The following is an 18,957-nucleotide window of genomic DNA, read 5'->3' on the forward strand; positions in this document are numbered from 1 at the left end:
GGTGTCGAAGGCGTTCCACAGGGTTGTTGACCAATGTTGACTCCAATTGCTTCCCACACTTGTGTCAAGTTGGCTGAATGTTACTGAGTGTGAAAACCCAGCAGTGTTTCAGTTCTTGACACTCAAACCAAGGCACTTAAATATTTTTGTCTTGCCCATTCACCCTCTGAATGCACACCTAGACAATCCATGTCTCCTCCCCTTCATCTACACTGATTGAAGTGGATTTAACAAGTGATATCAATAAGGGATCATAGCTTTCACCTGGTCAGTTTGTCATGGAAAGAGCAGATGTTCCTAATGTTTTGTACACTCAGTGAATACGATCAACGACCGAGACGTCACAGTGGCCGTTTAATAAGCGGAACTATTTATTGAGGAATCTTTTCTCTGTTGCGCCTTCCTTGCTGCCATAGAAACGGGAAAGCCGATCTGCTAACGTAAACAAGCAGGCAAGCTAAAGTTAACCAGCTAGCTACCTCAGTGGCACACAAAACAAATTGCATCACAGGATATCCTTGCAATATTAATTGAGGAATATCATATTGGATATGTCTTCAGTCTCACAGATGAAAGAAAAGTAAGTTCCATTAGCTAGCTACAGGAACGCGAACCTTTCAGTTGACGTTTCGTTAACTAGCTAACGTTACGTCTAGCAATCAAGCAAGCCAGCTAGCAAACGTTAGCAGGATATCAAGCAGGCCAACTTTGCTATCTCTAGCTAGCTAATCGCATTAGTTAAAAAAACTGTTTGAATCAATGTCGTTTCCTCATCATTTCAACAACAAAAAATATATGTAATGAGGTTAAAATCAACGTAGAAAACTGATTAGATTTGCAAAAAGTCTAACATTTAAGGGATTTTTTTTTTCTTCACCCAACGTTTACCTAAATCCTATGATATAACGTTAGTGACCTGTTTTGTCGAATTCACATTAGTTGACAATTCAACGAAATGTAAATCGACACTAAGTTAGACGTTGAAATGACGTCTGTGCCCAGTGGGTAAGTTAACTAACGTTATTCGACGGATTTTCTACATAAACCCAGCAACACTAACGTTAGCTAGGCTAAATTATGGAGTAAAAATTGTTGCCTTGCTTCAAAACAAATAACGTTACTCTGTCTCTTAACAGTTCTGAGACCAGTAAATGGTTAGATGCACACTACGATCCAGTGGCCAATCTCTATACTTTTTCATCTTGCATTGGTAAGATTTCACCTTAGTTACCACCAATTTCAAATTTCTGTCGCTAGCCTTGTTAAATCTACATTTGCTCAAGTTTTGTGGATATATATTTATTAATGTCTATAAATAAACCGTCTATTTCCTCAGACAATGAATTTACCTGGGCCTGTATATTTATTTTACAGCTCTTGCAGACCTGCATGGGGATGGTGAGAATAAGGTAAGAATAATGTTGCTACACTTGCTATCAGCGATTTCTTAATCTGCCACTAATCCTTTTTCTCATAGGAAGAAGCTCTTTGTGCATGTTTTTTGGTTGACTCCTTTTGTTCTGTGGGTGCGTGTACGTGTGGTGTTTGATTAGTATGCCTTTGATTTCTGTGTACAAGATTAACATTCTCCTTCTTTCTGTTCTAGTTGGTGGTGGGGGACCTGGGAACTGGTTCATGCAACATGAAGCTGAAGGTGTACCGTGGAACTGGCCTGATGAGTGAGAACACATTGCTCGATCTGCCCACTGGCTTGGTTTCTTTCCTCATGGACCAGCATGAGCCACGCACGCCTGCCATCGCTGTGGCTTCCGGCCCCTTCATCTATGTCTATAAAAACCTGCGGCCCTATTTCAAGTTCACTCTCCCTCCGTTAGAGGTCAATGCCCTGGAACAAGACGTCTGGAACCAGGCAAGGGAGGTGAGTGGAGCTGCAAAGATTTCTGCAAATAAAAAATATATAATTTCCCCCTACACTGTTAGAACAACAACTTTTGAGATGTTTTCAATTTTGACTTGCTGTACTTTTTTATCTGAATTAGTGGGTTTTATACACCAAGCTTCTGGGAGAGCACCATGGTTCTCTTCTGATTGGCCTGCTGTACTAACCCTTCTCTTTTCACAAGGACATGATTGACCCATTGAGCTTAAAGGAAATGTTGGAGGGTATCCGGTAAGTTTCTGCTAATAGCATGCGTCGAGTTATGTTCCCAATTGACTGTTGATTTTATTTAGTTGCCTATGCTTGATTATCTGACCGTCTTACAAAGATATATTTTATATATATATATATATATATATATTTATATATATATATATATGAAACCATTCAAAAGACTGTACGATCAAAACTGGTTACTCTGACAAAATGGCATTATGATCAGGGTCATGGTAATAATTAGTGCTACCCTCTCCTGCCTTCTCCTAGAGACAAAGCTGATGTTCCACTCTCCGTCAGATCTTTGAGGTAACAACTCAGTTAGATAAGTAACTCCGGCTGTTTGTGTGAGTGAAGTGCCTTCTGATACTGGATCAGACTGAAGTGTCATCACCATTGATCCCTTCTATTTGTCAAGGTTCCTCATGTTGGACCCACAAGACACGGAGGCTTTTGTGAACCTTCATAAGGCGCAACCAATACGGAGACAGGTAGCCTTCCTCACAGCAGTCATTAACTTGAGCAATGTGACACACACAGTCAACTGTTTGTATGTGCTCTTAGACTGTTATTACATGCATCGGCACCCTGAAGAAGAACATGGCTGATGAGGATGCAGTCAGCTGTCTGGTTATTTGCACTGAGAGTAAAGATGTCTATATCCTGGACCCTGAGGCCTTCACCATCCTCTCCAAGGTATGTTCAATACATAAAGAGGAATTTACAATGACAGATCAATCATTGGTTCGATGTGATATGGGAGGAAGAGCGTGACAGTTGCTAGTGTAAGAGGGGCATTTGCTTCAATTCCATATGCAGATTTGTATGAGACTTAACTTTTTTGTTGTTGAATTATCCAGGTTCAGTCATGTTGTTGAATTCATATGGTTTACTCTCCCAAGTCCCTCTGTTGACATCCATGTTCTTGTTGCCACAGATGTCCGTCCCTAGTGCTCCCACTCAAATGGATGTGACTGGTCAGTTTGATGTGGAGTTCCGGATCACTGTGGCCTGTCGCAATGGGAATATCTACATCCTCCGCAGGTATGGCAACCACTGACCAAAAAATACCTTTGTCTCTATCCTTTACAGACAGACTTTACAGTATGTTGCCTGTAAAAATTAATCTGGCAATGTTTTGTTTAGAATCCAATTAATACAGTCCCATTTTACCACATTCTTGCCAGGATAAGCCTTTTATATATCCTGTGCACATGCCAGCAAGTTTAGGAGTGGGAGCATGTGGGAAGTAGGGGTGCTGGGGCACCCCTGAAAAATCTGGAGAATATAATATATACAATACATTTAAAAAATCCTCACAAAGTAGTGGGTCTTTACTAGTCCAATATTAGTGGAAGGATATAGCTGTCTGTAGCACGGGTCATTTCTCATTTTTTACTACACTTAGAGTATCTTCATTATGATACCGATAGAAATAATAGCAATATATATTTTCAAAAACATGTGAGTCTTGTGTTCATATTTCACAACCTCCGCAGGTTTTTGGAGTTGCTTATACGCAATCGAGCAAAATAATAGGCCTACACTTGATTTAGGCTGCATTGTTGCATGCTGAATGTTTCTGATCGCTGATAGATCAACACTTGATTTAGGCTGCATTGTTGCATGCTGAATGTTTCTGATCGCTGATAGATCAACACTTGATTTAGGCTGTATTGCTGAATGTTTCTGATCGATGATAGATCAACACTTGATTTAGGCTGCATTGTTGCATGCTGAATGTTTCTGATCGATGATAGATCAACACTTGATTTAGGCTGCATTGTTGCATGCTGAATGTTTCTGATCGATGATAGATCAACACTTGATTTAGGCTGTATTGCTGAATGTTTCTGATCGATGATAGATCAACACTTGATTTAGGCTGCATTGTTGCATGCTGAATGTTTCTGATCGATGATAGAGCAACACTTGATTTAGGTTGCATGCTGAATGTTTCTGATCGATGATAGATGACCCAACTAATAGATGAACTACCACATCTACTTATTTGTCCAGTCAGAGAATTAACCAAATATCCACATGGAGATTCAGTGAAACAACCACATTGATTGATTAAGACAAGTCACAGGCTTTTTGGTTGGGAGTAGGCCTAGGTTACTAAGTGGCTACAAGTGAAAGGCAAAATAATCCACTTGTTAATTAAACTACATACAGTAACATGCTGGCAAAATGTTCTGCTCAGTGTTATTAAATGAGTCAACTAGACAAGAGGATCATGAGCAGCACTCATCTCAGCTAACATTTCAACAGTCTAATTGTAGCCTAATATCCAAACAGAGATTTAGTGAAAAGAAAAATGTGACAAATGTTTATCAAGAGTCCCCACACTTGTCTCAAAGCAACGCAAAACGGTGCTAAAATTGTTGAACACACGTTGGGTTAGCCTACTTTATTCCAATATTTTAGTCATTCAGTTATATTTATTCCCACACTAATTATTTCTGGAGCCATCCAGTTGTGGTTCAGAAAACGGTGCATGCGGTGGGCAATCCAAAGAGATGGGTGAAGTGACATGCCTCACAAAGTTTACAACTGCCAGGATGGTAATAACGGGCGCTGCCTAGCAACCATCAAGAGCTCAAGAGCGTAATGCATGCCAATTCCACCTCAGCATTACTAAGTTGTAGGCAGAACTTTACCTCAATCATGACTAGGTCGGTTTGCGGAAATAAAAGTTTCTGCTTTGATACCGACAATACTTTTGAGATGTAAAGAAAAGGTGGGAAAATGTCTTGGTTTGAAAGTTGTATATGTTTTGAGGATGAAATCACACATTGGCCTGTCATAGGGACGGTCCTCCCCAAGAACTTGAAGTTTAAAAGCATTACATCTGGCCTGAGTGTATTACTGCCAGCCAATGTTTCTTTTCAGAGGAAATAGCTGTGTTTGTGCTCTGTGTTTGCAGGGACTCCCCCAAGCCCAAGTACTGTATTGAGCTGTCTTCTCACCCTGTGGGGCTGGTGAGGATGGGGAAGAGTGTGGTGGTGGGATGTGCCCAGGAGACACTGCAGGGCTTCACACAGAAGGTAGGTAGCACCCTCTCTCACCTACACTCAGTCAATTCAGTAGAAACTACAGCTGTGTGACGTGATAGTTGGAAGAGGCCTGTGTGTGTGTCTTGTCCTGTCCTCTGTGTCCAGGGGAAGAAGCTGTGGACGGCTTGCCTGCCAGCCCCTGTCACTACCATGGGTGTGATGGACCTCCCCACCAGGGGCTTCCAGGCAGTGTTAGTGGGCCTGGCTAACTGTGAGGTCCACCTCTACAGAGACAAAAACCTCATCAGCACCATCAAGACTCCGGTAAGACACCATGGCTAGACAGGCCAATAGGTTACCAATAGGTTAGTATCTACTTGGTTCTGATGAAACACTCTTTAGAAACAGGTTCCCATGCTTATTTCCTGCTTGTTTTAGTTTTGTCTGGACTTGGCACACACAGAAAAATATGGCAATGTTTTTGGAAAGATGATTTAGGTTTGTACGCCACTGCCATGATTAGTTGTGACTGTCAGTCCTCTGTGTTCCAGGATGTAGTGACCAGCATTTGTTTTGGGAGATATGGACGAGAAGACGGAACCCTTATAATGACCACCAAAGGTACAGATCACCTGTTCATTTAGGATGGAATCTTGGGATTGGAGGTCTTGTTTAAAAGAGAGTCCTCTAGTCTAGGATGCTCAGTACAATGGACAGATGTTGAAATGAAGTCCCCTGCCTGATTTCAGTGTGTGTCCCTGTGTTTTGTAGGAGGTGGTCTGATAGTAAAGATCCTGAAGAGGACAGCTGTGTTTGATGACAGGGACTCTGCCCCAGGTCCCCCTCTGGCACAAAGCATCCGTCTCAATATCCCCAAGAAGACCAAGCTGTACGTGGACCAAACTATGAGGGAACGGGAGAATGCTGTGGGTACGTATGTCCAACCAGAACTGTAGTCTAGCCTGGCCAGTGGCCACCACCTCCAGACTAAACAATGGTTTGCTTGTTTCTCTGCAGTTTTGGAGAGAGTTTTGAGGTCTTGGGTTCGTGGGTCAGTTTTTTTAAATGTTTGGTTTGGGCCATGTGTTTTCCAGCAATGCACAGGGCCTTCCAGATGGACCTGAGTCGTCTGCGTCTGGCTGCAGCGAGGGCCTACGTAAAAGCCCTGGAGTCCAGCCTTACACCCATGTCCTCCAGCCTGTCTGAGCCTCTCAAGATGAACGCAGTGGTGAGTCTGATGTCCTGGTGTCTGAGGGAATGTCAGTGTCTCGAGTAGAATCACAGCCACGGTTTAGCACACAGTCAGAACTCCTGGTTGGGTCTATCATCCTGTCTGTGTTTTAGGTGCAGGGCCTGGGCCCATCCTTCAAGCTAACTCTGAACATCCAGAACACAGCCGCATGCCGTCCTGTCATGAACTTGGCCATCAGCTTTCTGTATGACGAGAGCCTGTATAGTATGAGGACAGCCTTCTTCAAGGTGACCTTCCTTTTAACCCATCATATATCGTCACATGACCAGTGATATTTACTGTACACCTCACTAATGTCGCTGGGTAGTTTCTATACATTTTATATACAGGTATATCTCACTGGTCACCCCCAAAGCCAATTTCTCCTTTAGCCGCCTTTCCTTCCAGTTCTCTGCTGCCAATGACTGGAACGAACTGCAAAAATCACTGAAGCTGGAGACTCATATCTCCCTCACTAACTTTAAGCATCAGCTGTCAGAGCAGCTCACAGATCACTGCACCTGTACATAGCCCATCTGTAAATAGCCCATCCCCATACTTTATTTATTTATCTTGCTCTTTTGCACCCCAGTATCTCTACTTGCACATCAATCATTCCAGTGTTTAATTGCTATATTGTAATTACTTCGCCACCATGGCCTATTTATTGCCTTACCTCTCTTATCTTACCTCATTTGCACACACTGTGTATATATACTTTTTCTACTGTATTATTGATTGTATGTTTGTTTACTCCATGTGTAACTCTGTTGTATGTGTTGAACTGCTTTGCTTTATTCTTGGCCAGGTCGCAGTTGTAAATGAGAACTTGTTCTCAACTGGCCTACCTGGTTAAATAAATAAAATGTTTTTTGTTCACTTTGGCGTGTAGCCTGAATATTATTGAATGTGTTCACTCTCCACAGATCCCCCTACTGGTTCCTGGGCTCAACTATCCTATTGACACATTTGTGGAGTGCCTGAGTGATAAAGGAATCTCTGACATCATTAAAGTAGGCATTTTATTTCTCTGTTACTCTATTTTTCCATTAGGGGACTTCACTGTGTAGCCATTTCAGTGCCTCCTTGAACATAAAACCTGTGAAAGTAGAAGGTAAGCTGTTGTTGACACACGTTGTGTAATTACAGGTATTTGTGCTGCGAGAGGGCAAGAGTGCACCTCTGCTGACTGCCCATATCAACATGCCCGTCAGTGAGGGACTGGCACTCAACTGAGAGGGAGAGAGAGCGAGCAGCATCTTTAGGCCCTGGGCTGGCCTCTATGTTCGCACCCTGTGCTTCTAGCGCCCTCTAGTGGCAGGGCTGACTCAAGGTTACTGGGACGTTAACAGGATCAGCTTGTGTTGGCCCCAGAGGTGGTTAAAAGCCATGTGTAGCATACGTACTGTAGGACAGGAAGTAGGGCTATTTGTCCTTAGAGGGAACTCCATAGAGAAATGGGTTTACAATCACAGGATTTAAAATCCAAACATAAGTGAAATGGTAAGCTGTGTGTTGGTGGATAGAGATGTCAGGACCATTATGGTAGTTATGAATACAAGTGTATAAAGTCATTCTATTTATATATAAATCAGTATTATTTATTGCTCTTTAAAGTTTGTTAAACAATTGCTGGAAAAAAACAAGATGTGCTGCTAATTTGTTAATGTTCAGATCATGACAGATGTTCAGATCATTCATTGCACTTTATTTTCAAAAATGAAAGATACCAAAAATCCATACATTCCTGAGAAGTGCAGCAGTATCCAGAAAGAGTTGGCTTTTCAAACACTTTTTAAATGTCTTATTTTCACTCCACATTTCAAGGCATTTTTGTTATTGAGGTTAGAAATCTGTTTATTATTCTCTTCAAACTAAGGCTTTACATTTATTGACTTGTCAGAATATAAATCCAACAACTTGTTTAAAAATTAAAATCACTAATCACTGTTTATTTAATTTTTTTTATAAAATGAAAGTCAAGCACCGGCAACATTCAAAAGCATTTGTGTTCTCCTCTACCTGTTTTAGAACCACAACAAGTCACATTTAAGACAATATTCTATGGCCGTTGTGATGCGTAGTTGGAGTCGGGGTGACGCCACCAACACAAGCAGTAGCAGGCCAGCGCCATCCATCTGTCTAGGCAAACATGGTGAGGGAGATCCACTGAAGGAAAGAGAGCAAAGACTTCAACACGTTTAACAGCTTAAAGTAGTCACACTTTGATGACACCACTAAAACATTGATAAAGAAAGGAACTGTTGTGTCTGGGCTCAAAAGCAGTGTTTGATGTTAACACTCCACAAGCTGCTCTCCCTCAAAAGAAGGCCGTGTTTCTGATAGTGGTGACATACCTGGAAGAAGCTGAAGGAAACCACCCCATCTACATCAGTGTCCATTTCTTTAAAGGTCTCTAGAATGGTGAACAGAGAGCGGTTTGTTCAGTCTACTGGTGTTAGTAGCATGATGACATTATCACTGCTGTATTCAAGGTGAAATCCACTCACTGAACATGGTCTCCAGACGGATGAGACAGTTGACAAAGTTATCAAAGTCCACGTTCAGGTCTTCCTTTGCGTAGCGTAGGATGATGAGTTGGAATAAGTGGTTTGTCAATTTGAAGCCTGATGTAGAGAAAAGGAGAGTGGGTGAACAGCACATCAAACAGCTCTTATGATCTCTCACCTAGACAACTAGTCTTGTCAGCAAAACTATTTTAGGCTTTTTGCCTGCTTACAACAAAGGGGTAGCTTGTCATGGTAGTACTAGGTAGAGACTGGTCTCCTGTTGGATGAAGTGTCCAGGGGCTGAGCTGGTCATGTTATTGTGCACTTAAAAGGCCTCTAGTCAATACGTGTTGCAGAAGTTCAACGTTACAGTTTGATTTAAATGCAATGTTCTCACGTTAGAGGAGACTGCATTCACAGTAAACGCACAGTAAACTGCACTGGTTATATTATTGTGCTTTATACATTTTGTGAGGATGCTACTAGAACAGGAATAAAATGGTACCAGATGATTCCAGTGCCATCCGCATTTCATAAGAGCTCATGGTGCCAGATTTATCCAGGTCAAACTTCCTAAACACAGTCTGACGTGGTGGAGGAGAGGGAGAGAAGAGTGGAGAGATGTTATTTACAAATGTTGGCAACAGCAAGCATGGTGTGGAAATCATACCCAACAATAGCTTGGAAATCTCAGAGGTCTATTTAGAAGAGTAGGACATGTTTGACTCACCAGGTACCGTTTGATCTTCTCCCACAGCACATGGAACTCTGTCAAGCCCAGCTTCCCGGTGCCGGTGGTCTGTCAAATAAATGTCAAGGACAGACAGGGGAATAAAGAGGAAGCACAGTGATAGTTGACACACATCAGGGTGGGTATGAAGAAGGTGTAATTAAGGATACATCCATGAGAGTTATCATGCAACGACACGCCTCCTTCCCAAAGCCGTCTGTCTTCAGGTCCTTATCTGTGACACAAAAAGTGACAGTGAACACACCATACAAGTCTTACCTCACATGCCTTTTCCCTTTAACCAAAAGAGATGCCAGTATAACAGACTCACGCTTGCTGATGATTCTGTTTAGGATGGTTTGAAGCTTGGAGGCACTGATCTCTGCTTCCTGTGAGAATAAAATAAAGTAAGAAAGGACTACAAGTACCATGTATCCCGTCAAAAATGTAGTTCTCTCACCGCTCCAGCGAGCTGTCTGAAGAGACCCTTGAAGCCTGCATCAATCTGGCTCTCGTCCAGCTCTACCTGCAGCAGACACACAGAGACACTTTGGCTTTTCTGTCATCATTAAAACTGTGGTATACTGATGAGTCAATAGATTAATATTGGTTTGAATTAGTTCAAAATCATTTCTCACCTCCTCAGGCAGATCAGCTGTGATGTCATCATCCAATTCCCTGTTAGGAGAGGATCAAGTCTTTAGCCAGTTTCATTGACTTGAGCTTTTCATATGTCTCTCTCCCTCTGTCGTACCCACCCCACACCACCATTCACTCACTGGGAGTCAGCTGGCTTTTCAGAGAACACCCTGAGCACAAAGTCTCCGTCCTTCTGGGGCTCGAAGGTGGAGGGGACGACGATATACTCTCCCTGGGGCAGGCAGAAGCGGGTGCTGACCTCTCTCAGGTTGATGAAGAGCTCCGACCGGGCACTGGAGCTATGGGTCAGGAAGAAGTCCCTCTTTAGATGCACCCCGGCCTGACCTGTAAACTGTCCAGGAGAGAGGAGGAGAGGAAAGGAACAGCAAAAGGAGAGAAGGAAAGAGGATCATAGGAGATAGTACAGAAATGAGAGGACCAATATTTGTGGGTAGAGATTGCTGTTATGGTCTCATGCAGAGATGGACTCCTAGCATTACCAGAATATGTCATACCTCTTCTGGAACCTAGAAGAGAGAAAGAAAGGTATTTAAGTCACAGCATTTGTACAGATTCTTAACTTCACTGTTACCAAATACAAATAATTACTGAAGTAAATATCTTGCCTCATAGATGGTGAATCCAATGGTCTCCATGTCTTTCCCCTCACGCCGTTGCCGACGACGATCCTTCTGCATCAGCGCCACTAGGAAGCTGCAACCTGATTGGCCATCTGTGTCTGGGTGCTGAAGGGCCACTTTGAATTGAGGGTTGAGCCAGAACGTTGCTGTAGAAAAAACATAAAAACCCTAATCTATTACTCCTTGTCCCCCTTCTCTCTCAATTCATTATCCTAATGTACCTGGGTAGTTCCTGCAGCCCCCTGCAGTGCTGCCTCTCCTCCACTCTCCAGGGTAGAGCGCTGAGCTCCACTTCTTCACTTGGCTGGCCTGCAGGGCGTCTGCTGTCAGATTACAGATCTCCAAACGGCTGAACTCACGCAGAAAGTCACGGAATGACATCCTGTGTGGGAGGGTTTATGGGAAAGGCAGAGAGACTGGTTTTGAGGGTACTATTAGCTTAATATTGTGTTAGGATAAAAATATAAAATATTTAAAAACTCTTGACAAACTACTTACCAGAACTCGCCATCTTCACTACGGTTGTACAATCTAGCTCTGACCGATGGGTCAACTCCAGCCCACTCTCTTGAACTGAAACCACAAAGAAAGACTGACATATTTCTTAAAATACATGTCACCAGCCCAAGTTGACTCAAGATTGAACTTTTCCTGAACTAACTCTTACCCAATTTTCCTCCACCTCATTCCCCTCTAGTTATCTCACCTCTTATCTCTCCCTCCCCCTCTTCTCTCACTTGTCACTCCAGGCTCCGGTCCACTCCATCTCTCCCCAGGGGTTCCTGATCCGCAGGAGCTTGGTGGGACTTCCTTTAAACTCCACCTAGCCAATAAGCATGAGGTGCTGTCTGTTATAAAACTATATGTGTATTGTTAATCAAAACTTTAATTAGCCAGGTCATTCTCTCACCTCCTCCACACCTGTCACAGAGTAGGCATGGCCTTTAACCAGCTTCTTGAATGTCATCGCCTCCATCTCGAAAACACCAGAGATCTGAAAGAATTAGAGAATTATTTTGTACAGGATCTATATCGCACAAACAAGTTGTTTCTTAAAGAAAAGTGTGTGTTTGTGTGGTATGTGTCTGTTTATGTAGAAGGCCAGCATCCCGGAGTCGCCTCTTCACTGTTGACGTTGAGACTGGTGTTTTGCGGGTACTATTTAATGAAGATGCCAATTGAGGACTTGTGAGGCATCTGTTTCTCAAACTAGACACTCTAATGTACTTGTCCTCTTGCTCAGTTGTGCACCGGGGCCTCCCACTCCTCTTTCTATTCTGGTTAGAGCCAGTTTGCTCTGTTCTGTGAAGGGAGTAGTATGCAGCGTTGTACGAGATCTTTAGTTTCTTGGCAATTTCTCGCATGGAATAGCCTTCATTTCTCAGAACAAGAATAGGCTGACGAGTTTCAGAAGAAAGTTCTTTGTTTCTGGCCATTTTGAGCCTGTAATCAAACCCACAAATCCTGATGCTCCAGATCTCAACTAGTCTAAAGGCCAGTTTTGTTGCTTCTTTTCTTTAATCAGAACAACAGTTTTCATCTGTGCTCACATCATTGCAAAAGGGTTTTCTTATGATCAATTAGCATTTTATAATGATAAACTTGAATTAGCTAACACAACGTGCCATTGGAACACAGGAGTGATGGTTGCTGATAATGGGCCTCTGTACGCCTATGTAGATATTCCATAAAAAATCTGCCGTTTCTAGCTACAATAGTCATTTACAACATTACCAATGTCTACACTGTATTTCTGATCAATCTGATATTATTTTAGTGGCCAATTTTTTTTTGCTTTTCTTTCAAAAACAAGGACATTTCTAAGTGACCCCAAACTCTTGAATGGTAGTGTATGTGAATGCGTTTTAACTATACTTGTGGGGATCAGAAGTCCCCACAAGAATAATAAACAAACACAAATTTGACCATCTGGGGACATTTTGTTAGTCCCCACAAGGTCAAATGCTATTTCTAGGGGGTTAAGGTTAGAATTAGGGTTAGGGTTAGAATTAGGTTTAGGGTTAGAAGCTAGGGTTAAGGTTAGTTTTTCAGTTTAGGGTTAGGTTTAGGGGTTAGGGAAAATAGGATTTTGAATGGGACTGAATTGTGTGTCCCCACAAGGTTAGTTATACTGTGCGTGCGTGCGTGCGTGTGGTGTGTGTTGCTAACATCTATGGAGCATCCCAGCAGGGAACCTCGCTCCACTGCTCTACTGATTATGCTGAACAGGTCTGGATGGGCCTTCTTCAGCTCAAACATCTCTGTCACGCCCCCTGTGAAGTCCTCAAACCCCTCCGATGTACTGCCCCCTGAGAGGGCCTCGTAACAGCCATTGAGCCTGCAACACAGAGAGACAGTTGCATCTCGTAGCAGCCATACAGTTCTGTTATAACAATTTGCTATGTTGTGTCTGTACAGTAAATTGTCTTTCTCTCGCCATCCATTGTCCTTACTTTGCGTAGGCCTTCTCCAGCAGGGCGCTCCAGAACTCAGCCCCCTCTGCTGAGTGGAGAAACAGCAGCTTCCCATCCTTCACTGGCAGCCTGTCATCAATCACCACATCCACCCACTCCCCAAACTGCCAGAACTACACACCAGGTGCACATGGGAAACGAGCAAAACTGCTACAAAATACTATTTGCCATACACACCATATAAATGCAGTAATGTACAACTTCTGTGATTTAAGGATGGTTGTGTTTATTATGCTGCATTCAATGCTGGGAGAGGCTCTGCTGCAGAACTTTCTGCATACTGCAGTGCACAGAGTCAGGTTGCCAGGGACAGAGAAGATTGCTTGGCAACAAGACAATTGCAGTTCAACTGACTCCCCAGAGTGTTTGTCCAAAACCAAAGAGGTAAAACAACCGCTGTGCTCTTTCAGTTATGAGTGTATTGCCTCTGGTGCTAAGTGAGTGCCCCAGATCTTTATCCCTTGTCCCTCTCTTTGGGTGGCATGCTAAAGGGCTAGGCTGGCTGGTGGGCTGTGGGACTGGCCTGGTGCTCCCTGTAGGAATCTGGCAGCAGGGTCCTTCAGCAGCCCTTCCCTGCTTTTCTGAGTGACACGCTTTTTACGTCCACCTATAAATACTGGCAGTAAATATAGCAGCATGCATGCAGCCTGTGGGGACAAGACTGACTGGAGGAGTTGGGGGATGTGGGGCAGTGGCACTCCCAACACTGTGCTGGGTAGTGGGGAATTTAGGGTGGAGGGCCAGATCAGTTACAGTAGCTAGTGTATTGTAAAGGTCTGTGCATTTGGGTGTACTGTCTACTGAAATAAAGGGCATTAAGTCACAGCAGACAAACTGGATATTGAGCTGGAGATGGGTCAAATATTTCAATATGTAGGAAAACAGGAGTAGCTCTGGACAGGACAGATATAGCCGGGTAAAAGTGGCAAGGACTGATAGGAGTGGTACGGTGGAAGGTAGTGAAGTGTAGAAGTACCTGGAAGTGAAAGATCCCAGCATACTGTTGGTGGAAGCTCTGCCCATGGGGCACCACCCGATGTAGTAGAGTCTCATTCAGTGTGAGTGAAGCAATCGCTGCCAGCAGCCAACAGTCACCTGGCCCACAAAATATACCACATGACATTACTTTAGGTGTGCCTAAATAACTTAGCTATGATAATCAAATCATGGTTTGAGAAAAGTAGGGGTATTGTCATCATGCAAGTCTCCGTCTCTCTGTTTATCTATCAGTTCATGTCCTTTCGTCACCATTGCATATAAGAGTCCCAAAGCCCAGCTTAATAGCACAGTAGGGCAGAGGTTGGGCACATTGTGGGCAATCTGAACTCACCCAGAGCTCCCTGGCAGACGTCTGTGCGCGTGGCTCCGTCTACGATGAAGTGAGGGTCAGAGCAGAACTCCTGAGGAACACAGAGAGAGTTTCTACGGGTGAGACAAGTATCAAGATGGATAGGAGCATCTCTGCCGTAGAAAGTCAAACCTGCAGATGTATCTTTCCCTCACCGTGGGGCGCATCCATCGGACCCCCTGTGTCTTTGTCGAGCGTGACCCCAGCTCCTTGAAGCCCAGCGACGAGATCTGAGCAGGGAATGCATCATCCTCAAACAGCCGTCTGCTCTGCAGACTGTGGGACCGGAGATATTCAAAGTCTTGGCCTAAGAACTTCAGGGCCTTGTCATTCTGACCGATGCCCTCATTGCGGTCCCACTGGCTCCTCAAACGAGCAGCCACTCCAGAGGCAAACACACGTTCAATAACCTGCTCCCTCACCTGCTCCATAGCCTGCTCCCCAACTCCACTCAACAAACAGCTGAATAAGGCAAACATGTATAATATGTTATAATTGATGAGACAGTGCTTACACACACTCACACACACACACACATTCACACAGAGAGAGAGAGTAACAAAACAGTTATACTCATATTATAGTTAATGTATTTTTTAATTAACACGTTGGGTAAATCTCAGGCAAATCCTATAAAGAAGTGTTCACCACTTATTGACTGAATGCATCAGATTATTGATAACAAAAGCGACTCAATGCATTTTTGCGAGTGTACGAACACAAATGCATCCATCCATTCCTATTTGTCATATATTACAAAAACAATATATATTTTTTAAATACCTTACAGACGTGTTTACGCCGAGATTTTTTGACCGCCACTGTTAAATGCCTCGCCGTGCTTCATTGAACTAAAAGCTGGGTTGGTTTTCTGGCTGCCACTCAGATTCTCCCACCGACTGTCCCATGGAAGATTCCTCTAGGCCTGCGCAAAGCATTTTGCATTACTCAGCACATATCTTTCGAATTCAACAAAAGAAAACGTGTTTGATGAGAGGTACTTTTCCATACACACACCAAATTATATTATATAGCCCAAGTATATTGTAAGATATGAGGTGCAATTTAGCAGGTGGCCTAACTTGATTTGAAACGCATTTGTCAGTCGAATTAATCTAATTAAGGACACTGAATAAGCATGGACCATGTAAAGATATGAAGTCGTTTTAATGTACACGTTTCTGTGAATCCCCTCTTTGCTGTTTACAACAGAACTTCACAAATAGTCTGGCATCAGCTGAGTTGTTTTACTGGAACAATGCCTCCATCTAGTGGCAATAGATCAGTCATACAGTAACACGAAAAACCAAGTAGGATCTACACTGTAAAATGTTATTGTTATTTTGACACAATAAATCTAACAGTAAAGTACCATATTAATTATTTACAGTAAATTGCTCTAAATAGCAATGTACTCTGTGTGATTTTAGCCGTAAATAGTGCATGACAACGTACATTCTAAAGATGTACACTCCTACTCATATAGGCCTACTGGTTGAAAATGGCAAATTTGGGCCTAATTTGGAATATTTCTTTTATTTTACTTGGCAAGTCAGTTAAGAACAAATTCTTATTTTCAAGGACGGCCTAGGAACGACAGATTTTTACCTTGTCAGCTGGGGGATTGGATCTTGCAACCTTTTGGTTACTAGTCCAACGCTGTAACCACTAGGCTACCTGCCCCCCCAAGCAGCGTGTCTGAACAGTAACGTACTATAAATGACGTCAGAGCTCAGGCAGTGTTTCACAACTCTATGGGTTTTGACTGACTGACAGCAGTTCTGAATTTGTGCAGCGCGCGATAAGAAGATCTCTCCTATCCCTTCTGGTAATTGGACAACTTTTGCAAACGTTTTCTTGTCTGAGTGAGGGAAATGCTGTAAATTAAAATGACTTGATATATTTTGAAAGATGAGACGTTGAAGAATAATAACTAACGCTTTGATGTCATACAAGCAAGCCTTCACATTTCCATATCATAAAACCCATGTCATATACAGTGTCAACGTTTATGATCACTATGTTTGATGCACAGTTACAAGACGACATGGTATCACCCTGGGTTGTTATGAACAAATTAACAAATAAGCCTATGATTGTTTATTGTGAAGAACATTTGCAGCAGCACACGCACCTGAATGCACTCATGACTCCTTTCTGTGCGCACCATAATTACGATTTTTTTCTTTGAATTGCCTTGTGAAAGCCCAAAACTGTAAGATCTTATTTTATAACTTAGCTAGTGATGTTGCCAATAGAAGAACATTTAAAAGCATGCCCACCTGACCCAGGTTGATTTATAATGGAACGGTTTTGGATTGCGTAAACAACAACAGTAATTGTGTGATGGCGGGGATGCAGGGCTGTGTTGTAAACAAAACAACTACAAGTGTGTTTGCTCTAGTTCCTCAACAGCACAGCTAGGAGAACTCCTTATAGTTGAAGACTCTTCTTTGAGTCATAAAAGTGCATTGAAATGACCTAGGAACTGTGCACACTGTGGAGAGGTGTGTGACCACTTGGAGACACCAGTTAGTCTTCTCACTCAAACCCTTGTATTTGTTTTGTTTTATGTTGCCCTACCCCATATTTTCCAGGAATAGTATTATCATGTTGCTGAATGTATCCAGAGTATTTTGTTATCAACAAATGCGTTGAAAAGTACAGTAAATGCACATAAAAACATAAAAACAACAGTGTAATGTTTGGATTCAGTCTTGTGTCAGGTGAACTGTTGTGTCATCACCTTTGGTCTAATAATTTCCCCATTAGCTCCAAACGGTTCCCTTTCAATTGCTACCATGGTTATGCATATTCTTTAAATATTTCTTCTATAAGAAACATTTCAATTTAGCCCTATCCATATAGGCCAATTCCAACAAGTGTAAAGGGAAGTACAGTACATTACTGTAACCACACATCATTATGGGATGGGCAACTGGCAACTTTTTCAACATTCTGAGTGATTGGATGGAGTGACATCAAGGTCTGAAGTGAACAAACCAAACAAGGTGTGTCCATTTATTTATATGATTTACAAAACGAATTACACTGAATATTACTCTGTTATGGAAAATTGTGATTTATACAGTAAATGTGTACATTTATCAACACTAAAATACTGTAAAGCATTATTCTGCAGCATACTCAAAATGATGGTGCACTGTGGGAAAATGAAATAATTGCTGTATTTCGAAAAATACTGTAATTCCACCCCACAGTACCGTACCCTATTTTTGGAGTGCCAATGACCTTTTGAACACTAGTTATTGTGTGGTATTGTTGTGTCTGGCTTATTAACATATTTTGAGGCGTGCGTTGTAACAGGCTACATTTGTGCCACCCGTTACTGAGAGTGCTATACCAATTTACTGTAGGTGTACTGTAGCTGTGCCACAACAATTACATGTGTATAGGGGACAGATTGGAGTGGCAGCAAGTCTCAAACCATTAGGGATAGTTCACCCAAATTACACAATTATCCTGTAAGCAGTCTATGGACAAGGTATGACAGCAATCCATGCTTTGGTTTACTTTCTCTGGCACTGTTTCCAAATCATCAAAAAGTATCTAAAATTGATTGTGAAGTGCACCAAAGTAACTTATAGATGATTTGAACATGATGTGCAGAAAATGCTAATATCGGTCCCATGACTTGAATGGGATTTGTGCCAACAAATGCTAAAACATTAGCATTTGGAAACAGTGCCAAGGAAACTAAACCAAAGCATGGATTGCTGTCATACCTTGTACATAGACTGCTTACAGGGTAAGGAAACCAATGTGTCATCTTGTAATTTGGGTGAACTATTCCTTTAATGGATCAGTATTTGCCATGTCTTTTGGTCTGTTTTACCCTGTAGTCACTGCCAGTTTTTAAGCCTTTGTTAAGGCCTCTCGAAGTGTGTTAGAGACCTCAGCAAAGGCTTCCAAACTGGCATTCATTGATATTCTGTAATATGTAAAAACATGACCTACAAGCCAACCTGCTTGCACCAAACAGGCTTATATTTTGGGTTCTAGTGGGGTATGACAGTTGAACTAAGCTCATGAACAGTTATAAGTTATATTCTTCAAGAATCAATGGGTTTATATCATCAATTTAAAAGTTAAAAAATGCATGTAGCAATCGCAGATTGCCCCTTATATAGGAAGAGAACATTCAACTCTATAAGGAAAAACAACATTTGGAGGACCATGGTCATGAAGAAGCATCATGAGGTGCAAAATCACGACTGACCAGGATGTAAAGGCTCCAAATCAACATAT

General features: G+C 42.4%; 2 protein-coding genes across 2 annotated transcripts; one reads left to right on the plus strand and one right to left on the minus strand.

The window, feature by feature from the left end:
* The first annotated feature begins 381 nt into the window (after positions 1-381).
* bbs1 (Bardet-Biedl syndrome 1) lies at positions 382-8,298 on the plus strand. The gene is made up of 17 exons (XM_014129513.2): positions 382-580; positions 1,137-1,210; positions 1,375-1,409; positions 1,607-1,879; positions 2,085-2,131; positions 2,387-2,425; positions 2,535-2,607; positions 2,681-2,812; positions 3,054-3,160; positions 5,046-5,166; positions 5,281-5,439; positions 5,667-5,736; positions 5,887-6,045; positions 6,210-6,343; positions 6,460-6,594; positions 7,273-7,359; positions 7,496-8,298. Exons 1-17 carry the CDS (start codon positions 552-554, stop codon positions 7,580-7,582), a joined length of 1,761 nt encoding a protein of 586 aa, XP_013984988.1. The 5' UTR covers positions 382-551; the 3' UTR covers positions 7,583-8,298.
* Positions 8,034-15,824, minus strand: LOC106563699 (calpain-1 catalytic subunit). Its single transcript, XM_014129512.2, has 22 exons — positions 15,472-15,824; positions 14,844-15,150; positions 14,671-14,740; positions 14,317-14,435; positions 13,320-13,453; positions 13,036-13,204; positions 11,777-11,860; positions 11,604-11,689; positions 11,365-11,439; positions 11,088-11,248; positions 10,852-11,012; positions 10,741-10,752; positions 10,366-10,577; positions 10,225-10,264; positions 10,047-10,112; positions 9,918-9,975; positions 9,757-9,821; positions 9,587-9,655; positions 9,362-9,440; positions 8,857-8,973; positions 8,704-8,762; positions 8,034-8,515 (listed from the first exon to the last, which is right to left on the minus strand). Exons 2-22 carry the CDS (start codon positions 15,117-15,119, stop codon positions 8,489-8,491), a joined length of 2,139 nt encoding a protein of 712 aa, XP_013984987.1. The 5' UTR covers positions 15,120-15,150; positions 15,472-15,824; the 3' UTR covers positions 8,034-8,488.
* Between the last annotated feature and the right edge of the window lie 3,133 nt (positions 15,825-18,957).

Source organism: Salmo salar, chromosome ssa11, assembly GCF_905237065.1.
Source record: "Salmo salar chromosome ssa11, Ssal_v3.1, whole genome shotgun sequence".
Classification (NCBI taxonomy): domain Eukaryota; kingdom Metazoa; phylum Chordata; class Actinopteri; order Salmoniformes; family Salmonidae; genus Salmo; species Salmo salar.

Bases quoted from the DNA above. Each gene is read 5' to 3' on its own strand.
- LOC106563699 (XM_014129512.2), bottom strand. From the start codon at position 15,119: ATGGAGCAGGTGAGGGAGCAGGTTATTGAACGTGTGTTTGCCTCTGGA. The intron at 14,741-14,843 runs GTGAGGGAAAGA...TGTGTTCCTCAG, and splicing joins TCCGATGGATGCGCCCCACG to GAGTTCTGCTCTGACCCTCA. The intron at 10,265-10,365 runs GTGAGTGAATGG...CTCTCCTAACAG, and splicing joins GAAAAGCCAGCTGACTCCCA to GGAATTGGATGATGACATCA.
- bbs1 (XM_014129513.2), top strand. From the start codon at position 552: ATGTCTTCAGTCTCACAGATGAAAGAAAA. The intron at 581-1,136 runs GTAAGTTCCATT...GTCTCTTAACAG, and splicing joins GTCTCACAGATGAAAGAAAA to TTCTGAGACCAGTAAATGGT. The intron at 1,880-2,084 runs GTGAGTGGAGCT...TCTTTTCACAAG, and splicing joins TCTGGAACCAGGCAAGGGAG to GACATGATTGACCCATTGAG.